At 41.3% G+C, this 18,903-nt stretch overlaps 1 protein-coding gene across 2 annotated transcripts in view; it reads right to left on the bottom strand.

Annotated features, from left to right (window-relative positions):
• tmie (transmembrane inner ear) overlaps positions 1 to 3,588 on the bottom strand; it is a 71,189-nt gene extending 67,601 nt beyond the window's left edge. For both annotated transcript variants that reach the window (XM_067452282.1, XM_067452281.1), the window contains exon 1: positions 3,305 to 3,588. In XM_067452282.1, the coding sequence (XP_067308383.1) occupies positions 3,305 to 3,451 (147 nt within the window). In that variant the 5' untranslated portion in view covers positions 3,452 to 3,588. The remainder of the gene's footprint in view (positions 1 to 3,304) is intronic.
• Positions 3,589 to 18,903: the final 15,315 nt, after the last annotated feature.

Below are 18,903 nucleotides of genomic sequence, written 5' to 3'. Positions count from 1 at the left end.
GGACAAACCCAACCAATTTGTTTATTAAAATGTTAAACCCAACATTTGGGTGTCATTTGACCCAGTGCAAAAGGTGATAAGCAAGAACACCTACAAATGGACAAAAACACAGCCTAGAGTCATGAGAAAGACATAAACCAAAAGCTGCTAACAAACAGTTGAGAATAAACTGTGTATTATTGAGAGTCAACATGATTAATTTTTCATGTTGATCATTGATCATTTCAATGATCATTTTTAATCACTCTTCTCAAGGGCCATTCCTGTTTTTTCAGTTCCTGTTCACCTGTCATTCACATCTCACTTCGATTATAGTTTCCACACATATTCCTGTCATGAGCACCATGAACACAGAAGTGAAGAGCGGAGGGAACTTGAGCTGCACACGCTCTTTCATGCCACATTCCCAACCCAGCACCGTTGGGTAACTGAATAGGAACGATTATCAACTCAAATCAACTCAAATCAACCCAGCCGCCTTACAAAGTTAACAGGGAACATTCTGGGAAGGTTCTCTCAAAGTTATGAACAAAACATTCTTTCATTAACTTTAACAGAATGTTCATTTAATGTTATCTGGTCTTATAATAATGTTCTCAAAACATTAGCAGAAAAACAATATCTACTCGACGTTCATGGAATGTTTTTACTTGAAATGTTATAGTTGTACATTTGTCTGTTTTTTCAAATTTGTAATTTGTTTCAAAACTTTAAGAGAACAAATTAAAGAAAAGTAAAAGTTATATTTCTGGCCATTTAAACAAGACATATTTGAATACTGAATGGCAACTGATCTTTATTATACCTTTATATCTTGTTATTGATGTTCAAGACTTTTAATCGTAATTTGACAATGATAATCATTTTGTAAAACTATGACCCTCAGCTTTGCAAAAGGATTACTGTAAGTGTTTTCTGCTAACACTGGTTCCAGAGAGGACCATGTCTCACATGACAACAGTGATGTGTTGCTTGAAGTAATGAACAGGATGTCCTTAAGGAGACAATGAAACTTAAAGTCATTCATTGTCTACCAATCATGAATGATTTAACAATGGGAACTGTTGTATGGCTAGTTGTATGGTGCACATCTTCCTCCTCGCTACTGACAAAATCACATCATCAGGGAACAACCTAAACACATGGCATTGCAATACCAGTGCTATATTATACATTTGGAATATCCCCCCTTATTGTGAGACACAGATTTACAACACAGGCATGACGATGACCACCAACAAACGAAGGCGGAACTACTGTATGAATTTAATGATAAACTTTACATCAAGTCCCCTTGAAACGTAAGTAACTGATTTTAGTTCAGTGCTGTGATGCATTTCCAAGTGAAACAGAATATTGAGTAGAGGGCAAGGTTTTACTTTAGCGCACCTCCTCTCCATCTCTCACTCCAAAGCAGACTGACAGTTGGAGGGGAGTGGTTAAGTGTTTTCAACCCGAGCCGTCCAGCTGACGTCATCATAAAAGGAATGCCATTTGTATTAACTTGCAAGGATTAATTGTTCACCCTCAGACTAGTAATGTGTGCTAACAAAGTAAAAGTCACACATATGGAGCTGCTTATGTAATGCAAATGTCAAAATGTATTAGTTTACAAATTATGCATTATGGTAAAAGTTATTTGAGGTCATAAATATGCGTAATTGTGTGTTTGGGACATGAATTTTAATGGTGAGAATGGTAATTCTCACCCAAAAACCGAACCCAGTATACCACCACCCCCACCCCCCGTGATAGAGATACTCTGGAACTGGTCTGAAGTGTATTACAGATTGTGTTGACATCTAATAAGAGTTTGTTAGAATCAAGTGAGGAGATGGGGTGGTGGAGGGATGCTAAAAATGAAAATGGTCAACGAAAGAATGTAAATCTGCTGTATATAGACACACCTCTTATCGTTGATTAGCTTGATGTGCTCCACTTGAGTTTAATTAGGATTAATTATCTGAGCGTGCTCCAATTGTGTTAAATTAGGTTTAATTATCTGCACATGCGCCTCCTGAAATTTTGTTAATAAAAACTTCACTAATTATAGTTATCATATCAGCCAAAATATCGGTGCATCCCTAGTCATAATATAGTATTCTGCAAGAACCCGCACAGAAATAAGACTTTATTAATCAATAATCTGCATATGATTATATTTTGTGTGAAAATTAATAAAAGTTATTGGTGTTTTACTGCAAGTAGTGCTCATTTCAACTGGAATCTACAGTTATTTTTGTGTATAGGTAGGTTTTTGTAGTTTTGCAGAAATGTGTGCACTTCATGAAATGTGTGCAGATACTTGGTGCACTTCAAGTACATTAAAGTTATTAAAATCAATCCAATGTATATTAGGGTGACAATATTTTGATTACCAAAAACCAGGACACTTGGCCTGAGAATGAGATACTCAAATGATACTCGAAATTTACTCAAAGATGCCTTATTAAGTTCAAGTATGCCCCCTCTGTAGGGATAGAAAATTGTTATATTACAAAATACTATCTATAACCAAAATGTCTGTCATGGAAAAACAGGATGTTTGGTCACCCTAATATATATCATTATCACTATGAAGAAATTCAAATATAACAATTACTATAGTAATTATTAATATAATATATAATGGAAATAATAAATAATTCTTCCAAAGTCCCACAGAAGGATGCTGCTGGTGAGATCATGTCCTTAATAGTGACCTTAATAGTGACCTCAAGATAATGACCTTAAAAGTTGAAGTTCAAAACAGCCATTATCCATTTCTCCTAATCCATGAATTTGGTTCAGCAACATAAATGATGCTCTATGTTTGCTATGCACATCATGAATTTAGTTATTCATTATCTATCAGTCATTCTGGGAACTCTGAGGGAGTGACCTTTCATGAAACTGAGCTCTTATTTTTCACTGAACTCACACTTTTCTCTGAGCTTTATCATCTGGATGGAAGCTTATAAATAAATTTGTCCTTTGCTTCAATTTAAATCTTTTTTCAAGTAATCTTCTTTTAGTCTGACAGATGCAACAGTGTCCTTGCACTACCGCACTTAGCTTTTAACAGCAATATAAATAAAGAGCGGTGTTTGACTGTCAATAAACATTTTTGCTTAAGTGCTAACTTTGAGATTTATTCAGAGAAATCTATCTGCCGGACTGCGTGCTTCCAAACAGCCATTTGGATCGCTGCAGTTGTGTCTGTCAATGCATTCAGTGCCATAAAACTAAAACAGTTCATGCGCGATACAAAGAAAACCAAAGCAACAGTGCCGTTTAAGGGCCATAAAATCCAACCAGCTCTTACCTCTGGGTCTGGTATCTGGGCGGCTGCGTTGAAGACGTGGTGCGAGATCAACACCGCCGTGACGCTCATCAGCAATGGGACGAGGGTTGGCGGTTGACGCCTAGGCCCCTCGATCGCCATTTTCCCTCTTCTTCTCCCACGCCTCATCCCTCCCCCTGCTGCTTCTTCCCGGAACACTGCGCAGGACCACAATAGTGCAGGTGATTGATAGCCGATCAGTGCGAAATGTCCACCGCCTCCCCTACATTAACGCTGCTCTGGTCTCTGTCCTAACACTCCCTGTCATCCAGACCTCCACAGAGACACTACGCTCTCCTCTGCAGTCGGACAGCCACTCGGCTACAGGCCATTAATTAATTAATAGCCCTGGTGTCGTTTACAGCCTTGTCGCCTAGAGCACCGAGAGGTTACAAGAGTTGAGGGGGGAAGGGAGTTACACGGAAGGACACAATGGGACAGGGGAATTGTGTGACACTCTGTATTTTGATCACTCCTTCATGTTAATATGTGATTCTTCCTATGCAATCCACCCGGCAACAGGTTTTCCAATAATTATGTGAAGAAAGTTGCTCAGCTGTCCACCAGGATAAGGAGAATTTACTGAAAGCAAATGTCTACTGTACATTTTCCCAAAATAATCTCATTGGAAAAGTGTGCCTCTACCTACAACTTCACTGAAGTTTCCAGCTGAAATGAACTGTAGTGGCAGCAAAACACCAAGTTTTAACTTGAATTTCTTCTGACAGCAGCAGATTTTTGATTAAATAAGATGTATTTTTGCACGGTGCCTTGCACATCTTATGACTTCAAAATACCTTAAATCATTGTGCATGATTTGCAAATTAATACATTTTTGACTGTTTGCATCACATAACCAGCTTCATATACACTTTTAGAAAAAAGTTGGTGTGACTCGGTGTGTCACGGCCTTAAAGGGATAGTTCACCCAAAAATGAAAATTAGCCTAGGATTTAGTTACCCTCAAGTCATCCTAGGTGTAGAATACATTTTTCTTTCAGATTAATAAAATCTGAGTTATAATTAAAACGTTCTGGCTCTTCCAAGCTTTATAATGGCAGTGACTTGAAGGTTCATTTTTGGGGGGAAGAGAGAATAAGGCCTTCTGAAGTGAAGTGATGCATTTGTGTAAGAAGAATATCAAATATTTAAAACTTAATAGACTAAAAAAATAACTAACTTCTGTGAAGCTTCATTATAGGACATTATCTCATTATCTCCTTTGTGGTCTCTCAAATGATTCTATTCAGATACAATATTAAATAGAATCATTTGCCAAATTCATATTTATTGGCATTCGTAACACATGGTACAGCATTGGAGCAAAACAGTGCGGGTCTATGTGAACAAACGTTAAAGGGATTGTTCACCCAAAAATAAATTTTTTGTAATTACACACCATCATGTCATTCCAAACATGAAGATTTTCTAACTTCCGTGGAACACAAAAGATGCTCTTTTGGGGAATCTGCTAAACTATTTTTTTTTTTTGCATTGTGTGTGTGTGTGTGTGTGTGTGTGTGTGTGTGATAATTATATTTTAATCAATGTAATCTGAAGTTTTGAAAAACAGAACTTGTTTAACAAAATCCTGCACCACAGTAACTCAGCAGACATCTGTGAGTCATGCCTGCACTTCCAAAATAAAATCAATAACCTATCTTTTCCCACCTATGATCTCTTCTCTCCCCTCACACGACTCCTCTGCTCCTGCACCTGGTACTTTCACTGATTTTGACCCCCACCCCTACAACCCCTGCTTACATCTCTCTGCTAATCAACAAATCAAATGTGTCTCCCTGTCATCTTGATCCCACTCCTACTGCTTTACTTAAAATCAGTGCACTTGTTATTTCATCGCCTATTTGACTTCTCATTTCCCAAATACTAAGTACTGGTGCTGCTCCTCTGGGGTTAGAAATGGCTGTGATCACCCTTTTCCTAAAGAAACCTGGCCTCAACCCCTCGCCAACTACAGACCTCAAATCTTCAGTTTCTTGCAAAGCTGCTTGAGAAAGTGGTCGCTGCTCAACTTCAAATGTATCTATCATCTCATAACCTCTACGAATGTTTCCAATCCAGCTTTCGCACCCTCACAGCACTGAGACAGCACTTCTTAGGGTCTTCAACTATCTCCTTAAAGCTCCATCTGCATTTTAATTATTTTAGGCCTTTCCTCTGCATTTGACACAATCTCTCACAGTATTCTCATCTCAACTCTCTGCTTGTGGTATTTATGGAACTGTCCTATCCTGGTTCACTTCCTACCTGTCTGACTGCCAACATTACATCTCTATCCTCCAGGCTAAGTCCACTACTCCCCGGCTCACATGATGTTCACAAGGTTTTGTACTTGGACCTTTACTCTTCATTGTCTCACATGGTTTGTGTTCCCCAGGGTTCTGTTATTGGGCCTTTATTCTTCATTATCTCACACAGTGTTCCCCAGGGTTCTGTACTTGGACCCTTACTCTTCATCGTCTCACATGGTTTTCAGTGTAAGTTTTCAGCATCATTACTCCAGTCTTCAGTGTCACATGATCTTCTGAAATAAATCTAATATGATGAGTTTCTGCTCAAGAAAATGTATTATCATTATTATCAATGTTGAAAACTGAATCTTAGATTAATAGAAAGTTCAAAAGAACAGCATTTATCTGAAATATACATCTTTGGTAACAATATACAGTACAGTTCAAAAGTTTGGAGTTTTTAATTTTTGGGGGGAAGAAATCAAAGAAATGTATACTTTTATTCAGCAAGGTGCATTAAACTGATCATAAGTGACAGTAAATATATTTATAATGGTACCCAATATTTTATTTCAAATAAATGCTGTTCTTTTAAACTTTCTATTCATCAAAGAATCCTGAAAAAAAAACTGTTTTCTGAAGAATAAGATTAAGTAATGATGGTGAAAATTCTGCTTTGATCACAGAAATAATCACAAAGTACTTTTTGTTCCCTTTCATTCAGTCACTCCAAGTAACAACAGTGACTGACGAATGGGGGTTTCGCCTAGAAGCCAATCATCTTCGAGATCTTAGAAAGCGCCCAATGGCAGTGCCAATGCCATGGGCATGCGAGCTTTGCATGCGTAACTCCGCCTACCCACATGGGTATATAAGGAAGTAGCTGGCATGATCGCATTATGTTTCTGCTTCGGAGCCAAGACTGAACACTCGACCATTACAGCGGTACAGTGGATGTGGCAGAGGGACGATACATCTCCGTTCCCTCCTCAGGGAACGAGGGTTACATACGTAACCGAGACGTTCCCTTTCGTTCAGTCACTCCGAGTAATGTCAGTGACTGACGAATGGGGGTCCCACTACAATCACGCTACTCGGCTGTCTTCCAGTGCCCTGTGGAAGCGCGAGTGCCCTGACGTAAGACTAGTACGGTCGAAAGCCTCCACTTAACACAGGAGATACCAAGGTACACTGAGAGGCATATTCCAGGTGAAGATATGCGCCATAGTGCCGACGTGTAGGGAGGACTTAAGAATACACATATGACCCGCTAAGGGCTGCATACGGAAGATCACTGGGGTACCAGCCGCAGGTGTATTTTTAATCCCAGGAGGTGGCAAACTTGCCAAGGGAAGACACCCGCTCAGGGAGGCTTACGGTGGAAATACACATGTGGGGGTCACCCGGAGGGGGAACCATGCACATGGGGCACCTGGCCGGACACGAGTGTCTGGGCTGAATAGGCCAGACTTACTGGCGTCGGCCTCTGTGCCGAGTGTATAAAATAAAAATGCCAATAAAAATGGACCTGACTCTTAATTTTCTAACTCTAATTAAAACATTATACATTTAAAGATGATATACTGTATAACATTTCGACACCACTAATGTCAGCAAATAATGATTATTTTCAAACAGGTTTCTCTCCACTTGACATTAGCCAGCCAAACTCACTGGATTATCTGCATGCGTACTGTTTTATGTTGTTGAGAAGTTAGGCTGAGAGGAAGGGGTTGAATTAGATGGTCAAAAATATCTACATAATAGTCAAGGGACAGTGTACATTCAGCAGAGAAAACATCTTCACGGTAATACGCAAATTTATCCCACTTTTTAAGCAGTTATACTTGAATAACTGAACACAAAGTATTAATTTTAACATTATGTTACCTCAAGATCACTTAGTGTTACAAACAGAGGTGACACGAAGAAGTCTTTGATTGCTGGTATTCAGGAAATCGGGACGTTGAAGTGATGGGGACAGGGAGCTAGGAGACAGGACGAGGAGACACTCGGGAGATAAGGAGAACTGGTAAGTATGCAGATGAGTCCGTAGAAGCAAGCAGTAGCATGAGCGTATGCAAACGAGACCAGACAGTGACTGAGTGAATGCATGGGGCTTAAGTGCAGGAGGTGATTGCAGTGAGACACCGTTGTTCCCTCTCACTCTCCCGGAAATAGTAATCGACAGCAGGGACATTTGAGGGTTCCCCTGACCACGGAAAGAGGGGAGGTTGATAGCCGAGTACGCACTGGAACGGGGTGAGGCCGGTGGCAGGCTGGCGGAGAGAGTTCTGTGCGTACTCGACCCATCCTAAGAACTGGTTCCAGGAGTCCTGGTGGCCATGACAGAAGGTACGGAGGAAACGGCCAATCTCCTGGATCTTGCGCTCCGTCTGCCCATTTGTTTGGGGATGATACCCTGATGAGAGGCTGACGGTCACACCTAGGAGGGTGAAGAAGGCTTTCCAAACCTTGGAGATGAACTGGGGACCCCTGTCCGATACAATGTCTTCAGGGATGCCATAATATCGGAAGATGTGATTAAACATTAACTCAGCAGTTTCCAGGGTATTGGGTAGCCCTCGTAGTGGGATAAGGTGGCATGACTTGGAAAAATTATCTACCACTATGAGGACACAGGTCCAGTTCTCAGAGACTGGGAGATCCGTGATGAAATCCACTCCTAGGTGTGACCAGGGGCGGTTGGGAACGGGCAGAGGATGGAGTTTTCCAGCAGGTAGATGATGTGGACTCTTGGACATGGCACATTCCCTACATCCCTGCATGTACCTTCTGACATCTGATGACATCTGGGGCCACCAGAAGCGTTGGTGTAGCAGTGAGAGGATTTTATTGACACCGGGGTGACCAGTGCCCAGTGACGTGTGTGAGGAGTGGATGAGAGGAATACGTTGTGGTCTGGTGACAAATTGCAAGTCTGGAAGACAACCCTGAGGGACGTGGGTGGAGGCATTGGCAGAGTTTCCTCAGACCAGTTTATGGGAGGGACGAATAGTTGAGAAGGGATGATGGGCTCCGTCTCCTCGGACTATGGATGCGGGAAAGGCCATCCGCCTTGATGTTCTTGGCACCAGGCCAATAGGAGAAGTTGAAATGGAACCGTGTAAAGAATAATGCCCATCTGGCCTGGCGGGGATTTAAGTGTTTGGCCTCTCAGAGATAACACAGGTTCTTGTGGTTGTTGAGCACTAGGAAGGGATGTTTGGTGCCCTCTATCCAGTGCCTCCACTCCTCCAACGCCAGCTTGATGGCGAGGAGTTCACGGTTTCCGATGTCGTATTTTACCTCTGCAGGGTTGATCTTGCGGGAGAAGAAGGCACATGGGTGGAGACGACTGGGGTTCCCCTGCTGCTGAGATAGGACCGCTCCCACTCCTGTGGTTGAGGTGTCCCCCTCTACGACGAAGGGGAGTTCAGGATCAGAGTGGACGAGGAGGGGAGTGGTGGTGAAGGCGGTCCTCAGGGTCTGGAAGGCTTCAGTGGCAGATGGGCTCCAGGATAGAGACTTGGGCTTGTTATGAAGGAGACACTGGTAAGTGTACTGGAGATAGCACTGTACTGGTCGATGAATTGTCGATAGAAGTTGGCAAAGCAGAGGAATCTCTGGAGCTCTTTAACTTTGTGGAGGGGGTTGCCCAGGACCGGATGGCTTCCACCTTCCCTTTGTCTATCCAGATGCCACTGTGGTCGATGTTATACCCGAGAAACTGTACTGAGGGCTGATGGAACGAGCACTTCTCGGCTTTGAGGTAGAGTCAGAAGCTCCTCAGGCATTGAATGACCTCCGTAACTTGTTGGCAATGTTCGGCCAGGCTCCGGAAGTAGCTCAGGATATCGTCAATGTATACCAGCACAAACTTGTGGAGACAATCCCAGAGCACCTCATGGATGAAATCCTGGAATACGGAGAGTCCATACGGCATGACCAGGTATTCATAATGGCCGGTGGGCATGACAAAGGTGGTCTTCCACTTGTCCTCACGTATCCGGATTAGGTTTTACGCGCCTATCTTCCAGGAGATGACTGGGCTATGCTGCTCTAACCATGGCCGCCCTAAGATGATGTCAGCGGTAGATTCCTCCAGAACCAGCAGATGTAACCGTTCCATATGGAGGATTCCCACTTGAATGCTGATAGGGCCCACGGAGCGACTGACCTGCCTCTGACTGAGGGGTTTTCCGGTTATCGATTGGATCTGGTAGATAGTCTGGTAGGAGTGGCAGTTTGAGCTGGCAGCAGAGGGTGCCTGAAATGAAGTTGCCGGCTGACCCGGAGTCGAGGAGGGCAATAACTGGAAGGGAAATACCGGCAGCAGTAAGGTTTACAGTAGTGGTGAGTGGTTGCATTTTCTGAAAGGAAGGAATAATCGTACTCACCATAGGACGTGGGGGATGGACGGGGGATTCGGAGATGTAATGCCCAGAGAGACCAAAGTACAAACAGAGACTCTGGGTCAGCCGCCTCTGCCACTCAGCCGCTGTCATTCGTGAGTTTTCCAGTTACATTGCCTCGTGGGCTGGTTCTGGAGGGCTGAAACCATCTGGTCGGCGGCTGGCCCTGGTGTTCTTCGATACACGACTGCATAAGAGTGGCGAAGCAGATGGAGAGTTGAATGAACCATTCTAGCCCGATGGTATCCTCGTATGCAGCGAGATGCAGCCGCACTCGAGGATCCAGACCCTGTTGGTATGTCATTATCAGGGATTGTTCATTCCAGCCACTGGCAGCCACGAGGGTTCGAAACTGCAGAGCATACTCATTTACAGACTGAGAACCTTGCTTAAGGTGATAAAGTTGCTCACCAATCGACAAATCCTAAGACGGTTTCCCAAAGACCTCCTTGAAATGTGTGATGAAACCTTAGAGGGTCTGGATCACAGGACTGTCAATGGACCACAGGGATTCTGCCTATCGAAGCGCTTTACCAGCTAGCTGTGAAGTGATGAACGCCACCTCATATAAGTGCGTTCACCTGGGTTCACCTCACCTGGGTATAAGTGCGGCTGCATCTCCAGTACCAGCGAACATTGTAGCTGAAACCCGTTGCAACCACGGTAGGGTGCCGGTCTGGCCATGGGACTGGCACTCTCAGTAAGCGAAGTAGAAGCGGTGTTGCTTCCGGAAGTGCTCACTGGTAAAGGTGCAGGTGCGCTGGTGGGAAGAACTCGCTAAACAAGGGATCCGGGGTGCTCATATTTACCTCGAATCTGTTATAAAAATGTTAAAAACATGTTAAGAGATTATACACCTCATAACCTTATGAAATTTGTGTATAATCATTCATACAATTCTAGAGATTATAAAAAGAAAGAAATTAAGTATTAAAACCGCTAGTAACGTTAGGCGGCAGCGATTCACTGTTTAAATGAGTGAGCCACTTAAATCGTTCATTCATACAGTTCGTTCAAAAGTCAGATTAATTTAGGAAGAACTAAATTACTTTTGTCATTAATCATTACAGATGCTATTGAAAAATGAACTGGCAAAACAAACGGCTGCTTTGGTAACTTGTTATACTGATATAGCTAAATACATTGCAATGGATTAGCTAGCTAAATATATGTGGTGTGTACTTAGCTATTACACGATATTCTCATACCTCATTCTCAGTACATGCTTTATTTATTTTTTGCATCCCTCTCTGAGCAGTAGTTAAATATAGTCTGCTGTGCAGCACTTCTCTTCATTTTTGGCGCTAACGTTTGCGTTACTCGTTTCCGAGTCCAAAGACACACGAGTCCATGATGAGACCGAGACCATTAAAATATGGTCTCGAGACCGAGTCCAAGACCTAGTCCGAGTCTCGAGTACAAATCACTGAGTGAAAACGTGGGGCTTAAGTGCAGGAGGTAAATACTGTGAGATGAAGTGCAGGTTCATGCAATCAGTATTCTGGTGATTGTGCTCGTTGTGTCTGGGAGAAGGTGGAGCCTGGCGTGCTTGTAATGCTTGAGTGGTCTGTTATTAGTTGTGGTCGTGCAATAACAGAACACTAGATGCCACGATCAGAATTGCAAAGAGCCGGGTAAAAATATATATGAATGACAAATAATTCTGTACTAAACTTGGACAAGTTTGTGAACCCAGACAGCAACATGTGGATTCCACCCGTACCAGGACTGCCAGTGTCAGGTAAAAATAAAGCAGATGGTGAATCTACTTCAAACATCACAACTACTAATAGATTGTGTCTACACCGGCACAAGCAGCGCAACAAAAGAAAACAACCTATTATAATAGTCAGCGATGCTGTCTACACTGGATGCGGCCACCGTGTGCCTCAGACTATTAGCTTTTGACAGTATGAAGCAAAACAAGACAAACTTCCCCTCGCAAACAGCTGATTGAAGTAGTACTGTATTAATTACAATGTTTCGAATTAGGGCTGAACGATATTCTGTTTTAACATCGACATCGCGATGTGCGCGTGAGCAATAGTCACATCCCCAGAACATGCGATGTGAAGGGTAGTAGCCCATAGTGTATTAAGAGAACGGTAGCACACAGTAAACACGAGTTTTTTGCCGGAGTGACATGCACGTTCCACATGCCTGCACAGTGATTGGTTCGCTGTGCCGCTGCTCATCGCTCACGGCCAAACATTCACTGCTAAAATGCGCAACGAAGAGGATACACCACAACAACAAAAAAAGGTTCTGTACCAGAAATCATCTTTTTGGGACTACTTCGGCTACAAAAAGGAGGATGTTGACCAAAAAGTGGTACTTTGCATGAGTGTCATAAAGTTGTGGCAACAAAACAAGAAAACACCACCAATTTGTCTGATTACTTAAAACGACAACAACAAAGCTCTTTACGACGAATACAAAGCAGGGCTCGACATTAACGCTTGTCCGGGACAAGTGGATTTTTTGAAGGAACAAGTGAAAGAGAATTTTACTTGCCTGATGGACAAGAGCCTGATTAAACAAAAAATAACTAGCGAATCACCAAATGCAAGAATGTTTGTGCATTAATTTAGTGTAAGTGGTGATCGATAGTGGATAATAAAATATAATGAACTGACGATAATAAGGTTGCGTTGTTGACGCTCGTGCAGCCTGTCAAGGAGAAATTACAACAATTGAGCGTTTTCCTGAATATCATCACGACTGAAAATGACACTGATTTTATATGACAGTTCCATAAACAACTAATTAACATTCACTTAAAGTCGCTTACATTTTAGATGCAATATTTAGTGTTTTTTTCTATTTCAGCAGTGAAAATCATTCACAGCAGACCTGTAACGCGTCTCACTCACAGCAACAAGTTACTGAACGATTCAGTGTTTGAATGAATTGTTTGAATGAACGACTCAGTGACTCACTCATTAAGACGGTCACCTGCTGCCACCTACTGGAGGTTTAGTTTCATGTTTACACATAATTTCCAACATTTCTTTTTGTCACTTGTAATGAAGCTTGCTTATTAGTGAAATTATTAATATCATGGAATGGTAATTATTGACTTTAGCCTGGATTGATGGCTCTCAATATCGCAATATATATCGTTGGGGGGGGAAATATCGCAATGTAATTTTTTTCCAATATCGTGCAGCCCTATTTCGAATAAACCCTATATAACTTTGGCAAGGCAAGTTTATTTGTATAGCACATTTCATACCCAATGGCAATTTAACGTGCTTTACATAGAAATTAAGTACCTTTGCAAAACCTTTGCAAGGTTTTGTCTGAGAGTATCTTTATGTGGGTGTCACATTTTGAGTTAGCTTGTTGAGTCTTGTTTAGAGTTTGTTTTTGATCTTTTCACTTAATGTCTGAGTTTTAGTTTTAGTTTGTATTGTATTCTATTGCCCATGTGTTTGTTTTATAGCATCCCTGTTACCTGTGTCTGTTAATTAGTTCAGTCCTCCTCTGTTTTCTCCCTGTTTGTTTTTATAGTAACAGATTGATTAGTGTCCTCAGTTCAGGTGTGAGTTATCTTCTCCTTGTGTTTAGGAGAACACAAGGCAGGGTATTTGTTTGAAGAGTTAGGAGTTAAGTTGTGCCCCGCTCTCCCCTCTTTTAGTTTTAATGTATAACCAGGGGACCCCCCAAGGTCATATTTTTGGGCCTTATAGGGGGTCTCTTAATACTTATGGGAGTTTAGAACAATGAATTCTAATAAGATCATTCAATTATGAACCTGCCTCCCTGGGCCTCTAAACTCCTGCCAGCAGTGGACTTACTGGCTGCATCAGTGAACAGATGAGGCATAGAGCTTTTCGACATTGCCTTGGATTTGAGAATAGGTTGTGTCATCAGTTCAGCCAGTATGGTTGTACTGGGATATAGCTAGTTCAACAAATAGAGCTTTGTTTTGATGGACTAAATGCATTAAGAATGAGAAAGAGGATCTAAGTGCAGCAGTAAAAGGTTTATTTAACAAAAGAACTAGAAAACAAAACACTCTTGACTATAAAATAGGAACAGAACAACCCTCCTATTACAAGGTTCATTTATGATCAGAACCAAATTTAAAACTATTTTTGTCGCTTCATAAAAGTATTGTAAAACCACTGGTGTGAGATGGACTTCGTAACAGCGTCTTTAGCACCTTTTATGGGTCTTGAGAGAGGAAATGATATTGGTGTGAATGGAGGCCTTTCTGAGCCATCAGATTTCAACAAAAATATCTTCATTTGCCTTCCGAAAATGAACAGTCTAACGGGTGTCAAACGACATGCGGGTGAGTAATTAATAACAGAATTTTCATTTTTGGGTGAACTAACCATTTAAGACATTTACTTGTGCTATGATTAAATACATTTTTTGTGATTTATTCCAAAGATTTTTTGTATTTTATTTTGGTGCACAAAGTGTACACAAAGTGTTGTCATCCTGGCATGTGTGGAAAGTTTTAAACCATGCATGTTACAACTAACCCCTCATTAGGTTGTGCCTCGCGCTCTCCTACTAGATACATAACATATAACGTTTCACTTTTTTTTAAACTAATTGTTCCACTGCTGTTCCCAATTTCATAAAGAGCTACTTTAAATTAAATTTGCATCTGAAAAACACGCTCAAGTGTGCCACTCGCTCTTTTCTGAAGGAATTTACAGACATCAACATTGCTGTGACACTGGCAGAGTCGATCCTCATTTTTACCTCATGAACGATGATGGTAAACAGGTCCGGACCTCTGTATTTTTCCAAGGTATTTATAATAAAGCAGTGGTTTAAAGTATTTAAGTAAGTGTAATTAGTTACTGTACTTGAGTATCTTTTTGGCTACTTTGTAGTTGTACTGAGTATCAAATATATTATCAACTTTTACTCTCTACTTGACTAAATTTTTGAAGAAATAAATATACTTTTTACTCCAGTACATTTGTGTTGAGTAATGCAATTACACATATTTTGCATGGCACCAAACTTTTCTGCAGCAGTTTGTTTCTGTTATAAAGAAGCAATATCACCATCTGGGCATTGCAGGTACTATATCGTTTTGCCTTTACTCACAGAAACATGTCAATAAGGCTACTTTACATAAATGCGAGTACATTAATAGGGAGTTGATGAATCGCAAGTGTTTAATTTATGAGACGAGGACATGACTGCAGCCAGTGATGAGGCTGCACCAGCACATCCAGTGCAAGTAGACTTTGACTATTTTACTTAACAAATCAGTTGTTTCTTATTTCCACAGATATGTCTCTCAGATTTCAAGGACCAGTGCTTCATTGAGTCTATATTTAGTATGAGTAAAATACTTAAGTACTGTTAAAATCAGATATTTTAAGACTTTTACTCAAGTTGAATTGGAATTGGTGACGTGTAACTTGTAATGGAGCCATATTCACTGTAAGGTATCTGTACTTTTACTCAAGTATGTTGCTCAGGTACTATTTACACCTCTGTAATAAAGGTTGTGAAATAATTGCCTGATATTAACTCTACTTTGGTACTGCATGGAATTTGGAGAAGCTGCACTGCTGGTGAGTTGGTGTCATCCAAAGAGTTAACTTGGCCAGTAAGCAACCACATAAATAAAAGTTCCAACACAAGATAACAATTCCCTCCACATCTGGGGCCATATTCACAAAACATTTTATCTTACCACTAAGAGTTATCCTAAATGGCATTATAAGTTCTTAGCTACGAGTTTTCTCTTAAGAAGTCTTAAGCTAAGAGTAAGGGCGGGGTTTACCTCGTTGCTATGGATGATGTCATCAAGCTTATTTAAAACTATGACCACAGTGATTGGCTCTTGGGGGAGAAGTCTCTGTCAGTGATTTAATTATAGAAATATTTTGAACGAGGTTTCATGTTGATATGAAATGTTCAAAATAAGAATGTTTCCATATTCAAATAAAGATTTTAAGTAGGCTGTGTCACTAATTAAACTAGTAAATATTCAGCTAATTGTCAGACTCTAACAGTCTTAATCTCGAGAGATTGCAGAATTCAAGCTAAAATTATGTTTTAAAAACAAAGTTCATGAGGAGTTCAAACTTTCTATCTAATCAGCGCGAGAGGAGGTATATATACACAGCCGAGAGTCGAATAACCTAACGTTAGTTACCTCCAGGTTTAAATCCGCCACCCCGTTCCTCACTCTCACTCTGCGATACGGGGCAGACTCTGAGTTTGGGCTAAATTCAGAGCTCAGAGCCCTTGATCGCTTCGGAAAGCACGTCAAATACGCTTATATTGTTTTACTTTATTTAGTCAATTGTAAGTGTGAACTCGTAATAACAACTGACACAGGTAATCTGACATTATTTGTTTTATTAAAGATACATTAATTTAGCCTAGAAATCTAGACGCACCCTAGCGGCAGCAAATTTAATCTGCCCGCGAGTGTCGTCTAGCAACTCTCAATACCCATCTGAGCTGTATTCCCCTAACTCTTGCCGGGCCAATCACATCGTGTATAGAGTTGGTGGGCGGGGCCATAATGATGACGGCCGAGTTGTGTTTGCGTGTTTCTAGTAAACACAGAAAATGGCGAACGGCGGTCTTTCGAATCAGCTTTGACCACGACTCTGGAAGACTTGGAGTTTAGCTTTTCTCTGAGAAAAGGACAAAGAACGGCACTGAAGTCATTCTTAAAAAGGGAAGATGTGTTCTGAGTTTTGCCGACCGGATACAGCGAATGTTTAATCTATCAACGAGCTCTGTTTCACCTTCGTTGCTCTGGTTGGTGTAGCGCTACCCTATCGCGTGCAGAGGGAGTTTGAAAGACAACCGTTTATCCCGCCCCTCGGATTGAGCCCTGTCTATGGTGAGTTTCCAGACCAAACATCTTGATGTGGGTCTGGCTTGTCAGGCTAACATTAATTATCACTATTGCCTGAATGTTGTACAGTGTCTTTGGGTGGATTACAGCAACAACCATTAGGATTGTTTCTGATTTGGTCTTAGCGACTTAGACCCTTTGACTACTCCTAGCGTTTCACAGATCTAGGAGCTAGTTTTAGCGCTAAAATGCTTTATGAAATACTCTTAGAGCAAAAATGTAGGAGCCCTAAAATTAGGACTTACATGGCCATTATTTTTAAGAGTTTCTCCTAATTCAGCAAGTTAGGAGCTACTTTTAACCGTTAGATGTTTTGTGAATACGGCCCCAGATTGACTCTCCCATTGCTTTATCTATTTAAAAGTGCTGATGAGTTAGAGAATGTTATTCAAATCGGTTCTTTACTTTTGGATTTTCCATCCTTCTTTCAGGGGATCTGACATTTCTGTGCTGTGATCTTCTCAGACTGTGAGAGGATGTGGTGAGAATACAGCCTATACATCTCCACAGCTTGACTGACAAGGTTTCCTCCGCTCCCTTTGAGAGCTGGAAGAGAAGATAATGAATAAACACAGCCAAATGTCATGCTAATGTTAAGATCTGGGGATTAGGTGATGGGTACTAATAACCCAACCTACACCGCTGTTATGAAAAGAGGGGTGCAGGGGGAAAGGAATTAGATATGAATGTCGTGCTGAATTACCGATTCTATCTCAGTAAGATATTACATCTGAGCATTTGATTCAACACCACATAATGCAGCTGCTTTAAACAGGCACACACTTGTTTTCTATGGTCTGAACAAACACTCAATCTAAAGGGAGCATGTTTGTTTAGGGTCATGTCAAGCCGGCATCTGTCAAACATGTCTTAGACTCAAAACAGACTGCAAGCAAGTGAAAGCTATGGAAACCCACTTCTGTACATTGTTCTAATCCAAACCGTTTCACAATGCAATTCTTGTTGCAAAGCAAGCCTGTGTGACATTCTCAGTGTTGCCACAAGGTTGGATAACAGTGCTAAAGCGGAAAATTTGTGTAAACAACCTTCAATTTATATGTAGTTTTATCTGTCACCTAATGCACCCAACACAGGCTCGGTGGAAAAACTGCCTCAATCAACACTTCTGCAAAAACATGTACCAATACATACAAATCATAGAAGTTTCCAGCTGAAATTAACAATAGAAGCGGAAAAACAGCATCAACTTTACTCCTTTGCACACAAATTATGATTTAAAGGGGCAGATAAATGATTAATAGATGTATTTTCATGTGGTTCCTTGCAAAATACTATGCTTCTTGGGTCCATTCGGGAAAAGCAAGTTTTTTTTTTAAATAACCCGAGAACAGTTTTTACTAATAGCCTACTGAACCTGACCCATGTCTGAGACAATCGTCAAAGTTTTGGAATGATGAATGAATGTTGAATGATGAATTTTCAAGTGTTTTTCCAATAAGTTTGGTTTTAGCTACTTGTTTGGGCTATCAAAATGGGGTGACGTCATGATTGACAGCTGTGTTTGCGATTGAGTCTGCTGGAGCGGGAGTGTGGGCGGGACCTTGTAACTGTGGCTCCGCCTCACAAACACTACTGTGCAGAGTCAGACTCTGGCTCCAATTGATGTCATCGGCGCAAGATGTCCACCCTCTGGGACATGAGACAAACTCACTTTTTTAAAATAACTTTTTACAAAGATGGATTCTGTAATTTTAGGACATATTCTTATCACGCTGATAAATAAGTGTTGGATTTTTCCAGTAAGTTTGTTTTTAGTTCGTTATTTGTGGCTATAAAAATGAGGTGCGATGTCATGATGTACAGCTGTGTAAATTTGGCTGGGTCCTTGATACCATGACGCTACTGCACAGACCCTGGCTCCAAATGATATCTTCGGTGAGATGTCAATGGCCATTTCTAGGACACTTTGGCTTCATTTTTCTACAGTGGAAGTGGAGACATCCATACAGTCTTATGCTGCCTTCCAGTCAGGTTTTTGAGCCTGTAAGTTACGACCTCAGACATGACTCAGGACTTTGTAGCGTTCCAGGCAAAGTC

This window comes from Pseudorasbora parva, chromosome 9 (assembly GCF_024679245.1).
Source record: "Pseudorasbora parva isolate DD20220531a chromosome 9, ASM2467924v1, whole genome shotgun sequence".
NCBI lineage: Eukaryota > Metazoa > Chordata > Actinopteri > Cypriniformes > Gobionidae > Pseudorasbora > Pseudorasbora parva.
Note: the sequence above shows the minus strand (reverse complement) of the source record. Positions and strands in the feature narration are given on the sequence as shown.